The 11,249-nt window shown below is 39.4% G+C and overlaps 1 protein-coding gene across 3 annotated transcripts in view; it reads left to right on the forward strand.

The window, feature by feature from the left end:
* MAEL (maelstrom spermatogenic transposon silencer) overlaps positions 1-11,249 on the forward strand; it is a 27,923-nt gene continuing 16,674 nt past the window's right edge. For 2 of the 3 annotated variants that reach the window (XM_061988683.1, XM_061988682.1), the window contains exons 1-11: positions 1-195; positions 887-973; positions 3,109-3,235; positions 5,213-5,368; positions 5,888-5,929; positions 6,790-6,917; positions 7,755-7,809; positions 8,394-8,535; positions 9,740-9,802; positions 10,537-10,669; positions 10,930-11,008. In XM_061988683.1, the coding sequence (XP_061844667.1) occupies positions 61-195; positions 887-973; positions 3,109-3,235; positions 5,213-5,368; positions 5,888-5,929; positions 6,790-6,917; positions 7,755-7,809; positions 8,394-8,535; positions 9,740-9,802; positions 10,537-10,669; positions 10,930-11,008 (1,147 nt within the window). In that variant the 5' untranslated portion in view covers positions 1-60. Of the gene's footprint in view, positions 196-886; positions 974-3,108; positions 3,236-5,212; positions 5,369-5,887; positions 5,930-6,789; positions 6,918-7,754; positions 7,810-8,393; positions 8,536-9,739; positions 9,803-10,536; positions 10,670-10,929; positions 11,032-11,249 lie in introns of all 3 variants that reach the window. The other variant, XM_061988681.1, reaches the window with a different exon arrangement.

Consider the following 11,249-nt stretch of genomic DNA (forward strand, 5'->3'; position numbering starts at 1 on the left):
GGCGTGTGAAGACGAGGCGACTGAGAGGGAGCTTGAGGCTCGGCGAGGCTGTTGGCCGCCATGGCGCACCGCAGAGGCTCCGCCACCAGCGCCTACTGCCTCTTCGTGCGCGACCAGCTGCCCGAGCTGCAGCGGCGGGGGCTGCCCGTGACCTGCGTGGTCGATGCTATCCCCTACTGCTCGCAGGAATGGGAGGTGAGGGGAAGGGTCTTCCCCCGCTCGTACGCTTCTCCTGTCTCCTGCGGGGGGGAGCGGCCTCACGTTAAGGCAGCTTAATGGCGGAAAGGGCAGGGGGAAGGCCCGCGGCGAGGTCCTTCGCCAGCCGCAGAGTGGTTGAGTTGTGGATTATGTAGCAACTCACCTGTCTCTTGCTGGTGGGGAATCAATGTGGTAGGTTTGTCTGGTGCCCTTATGTAGGTTGTATGTGGGACAAAATGTCAATGTTGCCTTTCTTGGAGGGTAAACAAGGAGTTCAAACGGACATCTTGAGTGATCTCAGCTGACTAGTTAAGAAGCACAAACTATATTGTCCTCCCGTCAGCTGTGGAGGGAAGTAGCTCTGGCCTATGTGTGATGGGTGGTGGCACTGTTGGCTGGCAAGAGTAGTTTCAGGACTCTTGTTTGGGGCAGAGCAGTGCTAAACTTACCCTTGTCTGAAGATACTTGAAAAGGATGTGCTCGCTGTGTGTTTTGAATCAAAGCTTGTGGCTTTGTTAAAGATAAAGCCCCTGTATAATGTTTGAGTTGATGTTAGCAGGTGGCAGATCTCATCAAGTATCGAGAATGTCCTTTGAAAAGAAGCCATTTATTACATAAAGTTTGTTAGTTTGTGGGACTACTAGAAGGATGCAGTAAACCTAATTTTTGGCATTTGCTTTCCTTCAAGTTGTTGACGGAGGAGGAAAAGATGACATACACAGAGAAGGCTCGTAAGCAGAGGGAAAAGAGGAAGTCTCAGAAGACAGTGGAAAAGGTACATGCTAAGAAAGGAGCACTCTCAGTGTTCCAAAGTGAGAGTGGAAGGAGTAAGTGGTGTTGGGGTTTGGTCAGGCATGACACTGGAAGATTACTTCTGCATAACCTCTGACCTCTGGAGGTTATGGCTGCTGCAGTAGTCCATGCTGTTAGGAAGGTTATGCAGAAAATTGTTCTGGTTTGAATTCAGGGTGAGATTATGTCATTTTAAACAAACTCATCTTGATCCCTTAGGCTCTTTTACCATGTAAAAAGTTTTGCTTAAAGATGTAGTTTTGTGCTTAACAATATTTTGCTGTGACTTGACAGTGTTTTGTGTTCATTATACTGTAAATTGGTATGACTTCTGGTCAAAGGATCATGTTGCTTGGCCTTAATTTAGGTGGTTCTTGTCTGATGACTTGAAACCACAACTTAAACATAGCTGATTTAGCATTCTTGAGTAGCTGTGTGATGGACCAAGTCAATGAAATGTTGTAACCTATGCACAAAAAAAGTAATTACACCTTGCCATTACTTTTAGGTTGGTTTGATTTTGGAGAGTGTAGTAATGCTATGGTTGAGGACAAAATGCCGCAATGTAGAAGTAAGCAGTTAGGCTAAGCTGAATGTGGTTCTGGTCAGAAATAGTGATAAACAGATCCTTTCTATTTGCTGTCTTGAAAAGGTGGGGGGAATGTATTTTTTCCCCTCTTTGTCTGCCTCTCTCCCTTTCCAAGCAGTTCCCTGAAGCATAGTTTGTTTCAGAGTCTGAATTATGTGAGGTGTCAGAAAGCTTATTTTATTCCAGTCTTGGTTGGCAGTGTGAAAACTTGTGTGTCAAAGCAAATAGCCTCATTGAGTAAATGGATAATACTGACTTCTTCATCTCATATTACTAGATACTGACTATGAACCATGAATTACTGTTGAGGGTAAATTTTAAGACTTCAAAATGCTTGCATGCTGCTAGAAAGAACGATAGAGTGATCTTATTTTTTTGTAACTAGTCAATCTGGATTAGTTAAATTAGTTAACCTAGACTAATAGGGAGATGTTAGGCAATGTTTTCTGGTTTTTGGGACTTGCCTATGTGGGAAAGAGCTGTTTAAAACATGATCGTCGATATGTTACTTAGCAGACTAGGGGTATATAATTAATGAAACTTCATTTTCCTATATAATGGAGAACTTAATGAAATGACGACCTAGTCATAAGTGGAGGCTTTTGTATTTTGTTCCGTAAGCGGTAGTATTGCAGAAAGCTGTAATAGGAGAAAGGAATAATTGCTTTACCAAACTAAAGAACATTATCCATATTGCCTGTCGGTGGAAACATGAAAGTATGTATGTATGAGATTATATATGATCACAATTATATTAGCCACAGCCATTTTGTGTAGGGAAAAGTCTTGGCCATCTTTTGGCAGTGACTTAAGCTGACTGAGATGAGACTTACTTTTTCTTTTGGTTTTAAGTAGTTTAAACTGGTAATCAATGAACTTTAGCTAAGATGATCGTCTGGAATTAGTGAGCCTAGATGTTAAACATTATTCCTATTTTGAGTATGGAATGACTGAATTCTGTAAGCCCGACAGGTTTCTTTTCCTGTCTTAAAAGCTTACTGTTCACGCATGGATTTGCAATGCTTAATGGGCGTATGTGACCCTCTGACTAGCTCTGTGCTGGTGCAATCTAATGACTTCCTTAAGGCTTTATGAGCTTTTTGTGAATTCAATTCCTAGTCAAGGGCAACTACCATGAATGCCAAACTTTTTTGCAAAGTTTGTAGAAAAAAAAATTGAAACTCCAATCTGAAAAGTTCCTCACCTGGGACAAGTGGCTGAACCTAACACAATAATATCCTAATAATTTCTTTTAAATTACATTTTTGTAAATTTAGCTGCAGTTCTTTACAACTGCAGTGAGTTGATAAGTTACTAACGTACTCGTCTCTCTTAGAAGTCAAATTTTGCCTTTCCAGTCTGCAAGTACGCAGGCACTTGCATGTAAACTGTAGACCTATTCCACCTAACCACAACTGTTATATAATAATAATAACTGTTATATTTTCCTCTGATACAGGGAGGTGGAGGACTTGAATGGGGGCTACTAGACTCCTCAGGAGTTTTTCTAACTTTCTTATCTTTTCCAGACTTGTAATCTGGCTCATCCGGTGCCCAGTGTTACTTCTCTTCCAGATGCCTCTGCTATGTCTTGGAAGAAGGCCAGTGCTACTTCTCTTTCAGATGCCTCTACTTTGTCTTGGAAGGATGATCAGGGTATAGTAATCTTCAAGCAGATGACTTTGACAGATAAAAGCTTGCCCTTTGTAGATATTCTCAATGGTATCCATACAAAGGCTGTTTACTTTTTGATAATGGCCATCTGTGTCAGCTGTTTGTTTTAAATTAACGGTCTACTGCTGTAAAAAGGACTTTTGTAGTATGGAGGGAAGCCAGTGCAAGTGTGTGTGTGTGTGTGTGTGTGTCTATCTGTCCTTGCCCTGTCCCCCTCCAAAATAATTCTGTCCTGTTTCTTAGCTTCACTAGTAGTCACTAATAGCTTATCTTTACAGTTATTTCAAGATTTTTAAGATAAAGGTAATTCTTTGACTTACAAGGCCTAATCCATGTTCAGCATAAATGAATACCTATATCAGTTCTAAAGAGTGAAGAGTTTTTAGGTGTCATATCAGAATTCAGAATGTTTATGGTAGAAGCATTAAATAAAATGATGACCTGGCCTCTTTGGAAGAATAAAAGAGAGGCGATATGTACTTTGTCAGTGCTTTTGTAACATCCTGGCTTGCTTTCTTATTGAAGTAATTCTTGAAAACCAAATCTTTGTTATCTGTACCTTCTCTTCAAATGAATGTTTTCATTTGTGTTGAGTTGAATTGAGTAATGAACACATCAGTAATCTTTTCTCCAATAAATAGTACATTATTCTGAGAGATGGTAAATGGTAATGCTTACAGTATAAGTCAAGCAGCCAATTAATATAAACTATATCTGCTGTGTGATTGTGTCTCAGCTCAAGCCTTTTACCTAACCAGTCCCTTGAACTATTTTCATGTTGTCATGGTTATGAAGGGGCAGGAAAGTGTAATATCTGTTAGCTTTCTCACTTGCCAGAGGTCATACTCCCCTTTCATTGTGATGCAGATTTGATCAGATTGACCGAGGTGACTTGAGCTGACATGATTGGTCTTTAAACTGAATGAGAGGGATAATAATATAGGACAAATGAGATGCATTTTATGATGCGGCTCCTTAGGATTTCTCAGTAACTAAGTCTTGTTAGGGTTCCCTGTAGCTATATCAACTTTTTTTCAGAAGGAAAGCACTTTGCATTTGGGTAAGAAAGGTATCATTTCTATGACCCTGCAGCTCAGAGAGTTTAGGACCCGTATAAGAGAGCATTCAAGCTTAAGACAGGTGGTGTTAAATGCCATAAAATCTGGTATACAGCATTGTTTCTGTGTAATACATATCTAGTAGAAAAAGTATGAAATTTTCGTGAGGGGTGGAACTTAAGGGTAAGAATTAAATAGCTACCTTGAACTTCAGTGAGAACATTGTGACATTGGTGAAGAGAAGGATTAAAGTGTATTGTGAAATATTTTTCATAGTTTGATACTTTTTAAATTAGTAAAAAGTGTTTATTTCTTCACATTTACTTTGGGTATTCTTACCACCTTCTTTGGGAGCTCATTTAGCCGAGAAGGAACACTCCTTTTAATTATCAGACTCCTCATCTTCTCATACCCCAGAAATTTATTACCAGATCACTAAATGTAAATAACTGAAGTGAGCTTGTGAGGCTACTTTGCAGTTACTGATATTTTCTTTCTCCCAACCTTGTGTTCCTAAAGGCTGAAGAGACCTATTGCAAAAAGGATTAGTAGTTTCTGTTGGATTCCAACAGAATTGACATTATAGTGGGTTTGGGTTTTGTTTGGTTTTAATTGCTTTTGTTTTGGTTGGGTTTTTTTTTTCCCTGATCTCTACACACAGTAGCATCTAAGCAAGATGTATCAGGACTTTAAGTATACCTGACTCTTGCATAAATATTAGTTACTTTTTCATCTCAGATACGTAGAAAGATCTGTGTATTTTACTTGATCATTGCCCCACTGTACTCACTCATATGATAAAGCATAACAAACTTTTCACTGGATGAGGTGAGGCCAGATTGGCTTTCTGTGACCGCTGGTGGCTCATCTTAAAGCGTGGAGTTTTTGTCTTTTCTTTCAGCTGTGGTTGCAGACATCTTCTACTTCCTGAACATTTACAGCCATGGCAAGCTGCCTCCAAGCTGTGAACAGCGTTTCCTTCCTTGCGAGATTGGCTGTGTCAAGTACTCCCTACAACTTGGAATAATGGCTCATTTCCATCACTTCATAGATCCAGGTGAGTTCCAAGGAAGGAAGGAGACAAAGCAGTACTTCATCTTGTTTTGGCGTGAGAAGGAGACTTTTCTAGTGTCACTGCCGACAGATTAGGGCTCTGGTATTAAAATAGGTTTACTTATTTGACTGTAAGTGACTGGACCTCTTAAAGTATCACAGAAGTTGTGATTGTGAAGTTTCTGATGGACGTAAGTGTCAGAACTGCATGAAGCTTCAAAGAGGGTAGAATAAATCCAGGAGGATGTTCGGATGTTTGTATTTCCTGTCAATGAATGTTTGTCTTGATTTCACCTAAACAAGCACACTATACAATACACCGTGTTTTGGTTTTTTTAAATGCGTATAACTGAAACTAACTTCTTAAAAAATAGTTGTGGCACTTGTGCAAGGCCATTAAGGGAAGGTGTTCCTTTCTGTACATGAAACTGTGGTATATAGTTGAGCATAAAGGATCTGTTATCGTGAATGTTGCATGATGATGATTGGTTTTTTTTGTCTCATCTCCCATGCTCTTCTGCAGAAGAACCACCACGTGGGTTTCGGTACCAATGCCAAGCTGCTAGTGAGTATCAGTGGAGAAAAAGAGTGGTGTGCAGAACTGTACAGTTTTAGACTCAACTTATGTGTATCCAAATATTTTGTAAGTCTGCAGTTTCTTCTTCTGGGAACTTGTCAAGTTTTGAAGAGAAAAGAAGGACACAGCAGCTTGTCACAGTCACCTTTTTAGCATTTCTTGTATGCATAAATGGGAGAGCACGTCACCTAAAATGGTTTTGTCAATGGCAGAGTTGTTTGTATTCTCTCTTCTTATTTTAATTCAATAATAACTGCAGTTTGCTCTTAAATGGGACAACTTTCTGTGGCTTTAAATGCTTTTCAGCTCATTCGAGCAGAGATTCTTTCTCTTGGTAGTCCTGGTGTATACCTTCATGCTGGCAGTATGCTAATTCATAATAGGGCAACCCAAAGATACTAGTTTGTCTTTAAAAAACTTAAGTGTTTTGCAGCTTTACGTATGTCAACAAAGTTAAAGTATTTATGCTATTATTCTGGCTGACTTGGCCTGCTTTGTTTCCCTTGTGACTCTTAAGTAGTGTTTATAGATTTAACTTTGTTGCTATTAGGACACTTCCTCCCCTTGTGTACAGAGGGAACAAACTTGGCCGGTGTTTTCTGATGTTGTATTCTTAGATAATGTCCTTTGAAAAAGGATAAGTGTGGGTGTGTTTGCTCTCACAGCCCAGACCCACCAGTCTTCTGCTAACGGATAGCTTAATTACAGAGACTGCCTGTAGAGAAGTGTGCCTGTTTGTGTGTATACATATATGTATATAAAAAGATACAAAGGAAGCTGTATCATTTAAGGAAACAGGACTTCTCATAACTGGTTGGTTGTGTTTTTTCTGTTTCCCCCTTTGTTAGGTGATGCCACTCATAAGATCCCTGTATCTGGATTTCATCTTTCACGTACTTGTTACACAGATGTCTTACAGGAACTTCTTGACTTTGTGCAGCCTGCTGGAGGTGTTTGGCCTCACTTGTACTGCAGGGTATGGTCCAGATCAAAGTAAGATGTTCGAAATCAAAACCTCTAATTTCTCTTCTGCTGGATGACTGAGGAGATACTTCACTCTGAAATCTAAATCAGTGTGCAAATGAGTGGGAAAAGAAGCTCTTTTTCATTGTCATGCAGGAAGAAATGGCCTCTAGAGGCCTTTTTTATCATTTTCTGCCTTCTTTTTTCAGCCTGTGCTTCTGGCTCTAGTCTATTGATGGTCATTTCTCTTGGTCTCTGATGTTGTCTTAGGTTAAGAGCTTTTAAGATTGACTTTAATTGATTGTGCTGAATAATAGTCACACAGCTCTGCTTTTCCAAATTATGGTGTTGTACTCTTTTTTCCATGTGAGTACTGTATATCTAAGGTTTTGCTAGTTTCATTTGCAAAAGAGCAAACCAGAACATTGGGATTCAGAGGCATTTAAACCTCATGACAACTATACTGTGTTTTGATTTGAGCCTAATGTTAATCTTTAAAAAGGCAGGGAGGGTCAAAGTCTTGGACTCCTTACTTAAATGTAGAGCTCTGAAGAAATACACATGAAAAAAGCATATCTCTGAGCACGTAACAGAAGTAATTTTAGTATAGTACGGGTTAAACTTTAGCCTGTCCCCAAATGTTAGTCCAAAATTTGGTTAGTCTTGAGGTTCGGTTGAAAAGCCTCTGTCACATTTGGTTCTTAAAGAAAATCCTCAGAGTGTGCATTCATCCCTACAAACACTGAATTTGGTTTTGGAGGTGATTTTTTCAGACATAGTCAGAGGTCTGACAGATGTTGAAATTATGTACTGTTCTTCTTCAATGTGACTGATACTTTCTTTCCTCTAGTCTGCTGACAGATTCCGAGTTAACTGGTGCCTGAATCGGATGGCCAGCCTAACAGGTGAGAATGGAGCATTCTTTGCCTTCTTTTTATGGTTGTGGTTTTTTTCACACCTTCCCAAGAGAGAAGGATTATGTAATCACGGGCAGCTGTTTCTGTCTGAAAATCTTGGGGCCTTTGAGGTTTCATAAAAGCTGGTAGCAATAGCTAGAGCTACTTTGTGTGCTGCTGCTACTTCTTTCCTCCTCATCTGTGACAGTAACGCAGCAGCACAGTCAGCAAACTGACTAATGAGCACGTGTGCAGGATAATGTACACCATTTCTTACTCAGCCAAAGGAAAACTAGAGGCACTGAGGTGGCTGTGAAGGTGAGAGTCTGGGAAAACAGCTTCTGAGGAGAGATGGCTGCAAGAAAGATATGTAATTACTGAGATGGAGAGAATTATGGAAATACTGGATGACCTGCTTTGCAAGGAAACGAGGTTTTATTAGAACCACTGGTAGGATAACTTGTTAAGGTTTCCAGGAGCTTTGATACCTTGGTTAGAGGCTGAGCAGTGATCATGGACTGAGAGAGAAGTTAGGTGACCAGAATATCCACTGACTCTCTGTTCCTCCATCCTGGATTTTCTTTGAGCAATAGGAATTGAGAGCCATTTGGAGCTTCTATCTGTAGAAGACCTGGTAGCACAACTGTACCAGAGGAAATACCAAAAGGAGCCATCCAAGGCTTGGGTGTTGAAAGAACTGGATGTGTGCTTGTGGGATTTCTCTATTAATACCAGGTATGTTTTTTTGTGGAAATGTGTATTAGCCTGACACGTTTGGTGTGCTTCACACAGATTGCATGCTGCTAGGCTAAAATGGTCTACAAGCCTTCTGGTTAGAAATGCCTCTTGTCATATCATGAGTGACATGGAAATAAAAAGACTTTCCCAAAAGAAGTGTGAAGATAGATGACTTTTTAATGCTAAATCTGAGGCCTAATTTAAAGGCGGAGGTAGAAAATGGGAATAAAATATATTGTGGTATTTAACTGGGAATCATAGAATTAGGAAGATTCAGACTCTTGAGAGTGTAATTTGGATGGGACCTGACTGTTGCATTACATGAAATGTTTTGTTCTATTACTGTTATAAGGCACAAGAGTGTTTGCCAGTGGTATAAATCAAGTTCTCAAGCAGAAGCATTAAGCTAGATCCTATCTTTTTTCTTCCAGAACAAATGCTGTTTATTACACATCTATTTACTTTGTAGGATTTTTGTCCTTTTTTTTCTTTTTCACCTCTCCTATGTATCTTGAATGATGAAACTTTTCCTGTTTTTAAATTCTTCTGTGTTTGTAAAAAGAAGTGGCATGTAGCTTGTGGTGTTGCAGGGCAACGTTTAGCAATGACACAGTGAACTGAGAAATATATGTTAGCATTTCCTCTTCCCCTGTTCTAGTTAAGGACCAATAATTTCATGTGAAATTTTAATAGAGGTTAAAAAAAATATTGGAAGTCTGCTTAAGTATGGATTTTAAGATCCGATGTGACAATTAGTGTCACTTTTTTATAGACAGGTAGCTTTCCATTTCCAATGGTATCTCCACTGTAGAGGGAGGCCTTAACAAGAATGGAGAATATACTTTATGTGTTTGGAGGGGAAGGTGGGGATACTTATACTAAGAGGAACTACTTGACATGAATGGAAATTTTTAATTGTTACCTTGAAGATCCATTTGTCTTTTAAGATTCTCTCTTCTCCCTTCCGTGCACCTCAGCGTGAAGCAGGTTATCTGCTAAGCATGCCTTTGTAACTGCCTAAACCATTTAGAGCTTAGTTATTGAATGCTGATTCTCTGAAGTTTCAAAGGTACTCTATGGTCACTGAGACAAAAAGGTAACATCTTTAATAGTTGTTCCTGTTCTTTCTGACCAGAGCAACTATTCGTGTTGATAAGTGAGTAGATGCTTGTGAAATAAGCCTAAACTCCATTTCGTGTAGGTGCAAGTGGCATGAAGAGAATGATATACTCTGCTGTGCTTTGTCGTCCTGTAAGAAAATTGCGTGAGTATTGCTCTGGAGTTATCTCAGGTACCATACTTAATGTTTGGCTACAGGCACAAGGGTTGAACGCTGACTTCTCTGACTGCCTAGAGCACTGTAGTTCTAGATCTTGAGTTTTTCTCTTCCCTCCACCCCCAAGATTTTGTTCTATTTTTAACTTTTTTTTGTTGTTTTGTGGTTTAGCAGCGTGCTACAAGTCTTAGCACTGAGATGTAATTCCTGTGATGATAATGCCCATCACTCTGTAGTCGTCCTTTCACTGCACACATTTACTACTGGAGAGTTGATGGAAGTGATCATTTCATTAGAATTCACTGGGTTTTTGAGGTTTTTTTTCATCAGAGGTTTAGTGTATTTGGTGGAAAATTTTCAGTATGTTCTAGTGTGTCTCTACTTTGTAAACATTTATACCACCTTACATGTAATTTAGATTCATAAGGTTCTGTCCCCTTTTTGGTTTGGGGAAAAGGAAAGCAAATAGTTGGGAAACAAGGAAACGCTGTTTAAAATCTCAGTAGTAATAGCACTTTGAGAGAGACAATAATAATGAGTAGTCTTTAATTCAAAAAAACCTCTTGTGATGTACTGCCATGCCTTGCAAAAAAAAAAGGTTGCTATATCTCAGCTTGTGATTGCTTTTGTTTGCCAGTTGAACTAAAAATGCTATGCTTCTGTACATGAACATTACAGCCCTCTTAGGCAAACTCTTCGTGGTTTTTTTTTTCTCGGTCAAGTTACTGCATCAGTAAATCTTTAGCTACTGTGTATGGAGTCTCGCTGACAGCTGCTCACTTACCTCTTCAATACTTTGATCTTGCCGAAAGAGCAAATACCAAGATGATGGTACTGGATCCTGAACGTTTCCAGGTCAGATTCTTTAAACCGGTGTCCTGGTTTATTTCTAGTTAACTCAAACGTTCAAACTTGCCAATTCCAGGTTAGCTGTTTGCATTTTGGATGCTGTCTTTTTTGGTATATATTGGACAGACTGATGAAAGAAAAAAGAATCACTAGCTGAGTCATTTCTTGTGATTTTTGGCCACAGTTCTTAGGTTTCATGGATAGTTGTATGTGTTACATCTTTCTAACACTGAAGTTATTTTGAATGTTTATTTTTTTCCATACAGAAAATGAAGGCTGAGGGTTCTGGATTGGACAGACGTTTTGCTCCTTCAAGTCCAGATCAAGAGTTTGTCCCTTCTAATTGTGAGTTTGGAAGCTACAAATGTGTAAGGAGAAAGATGCATGTTTAAACTTAATATGATTGCTGCTTTTCCAAATCTCTGGGCTTAGATGTTGCCCGTCAGTGGCATAGAGCTTTTAATGGCTCTGCGTGAGCTGTGCTTATTCCTGCATTTGGATTTCACTGACTTCCTGAAGACGTAAACATAAAGAACTGCCCTTTTCTTATGGGACACAATTTTACAGTCTTTCAAACTTTAGTTTT

The sequence above is a fragment of the Colius striatus genome, chromosome 1, assembly GCF_028858725.1.
Source record: "Colius striatus isolate bColStr4 chromosome 1, bColStr4.1.hap1, whole genome shotgun sequence".
Lineage (NCBI taxonomy): Eukaryota > Metazoa > Chordata > Aves > Coliiformes > Coliidae > Colius > Colius striatus.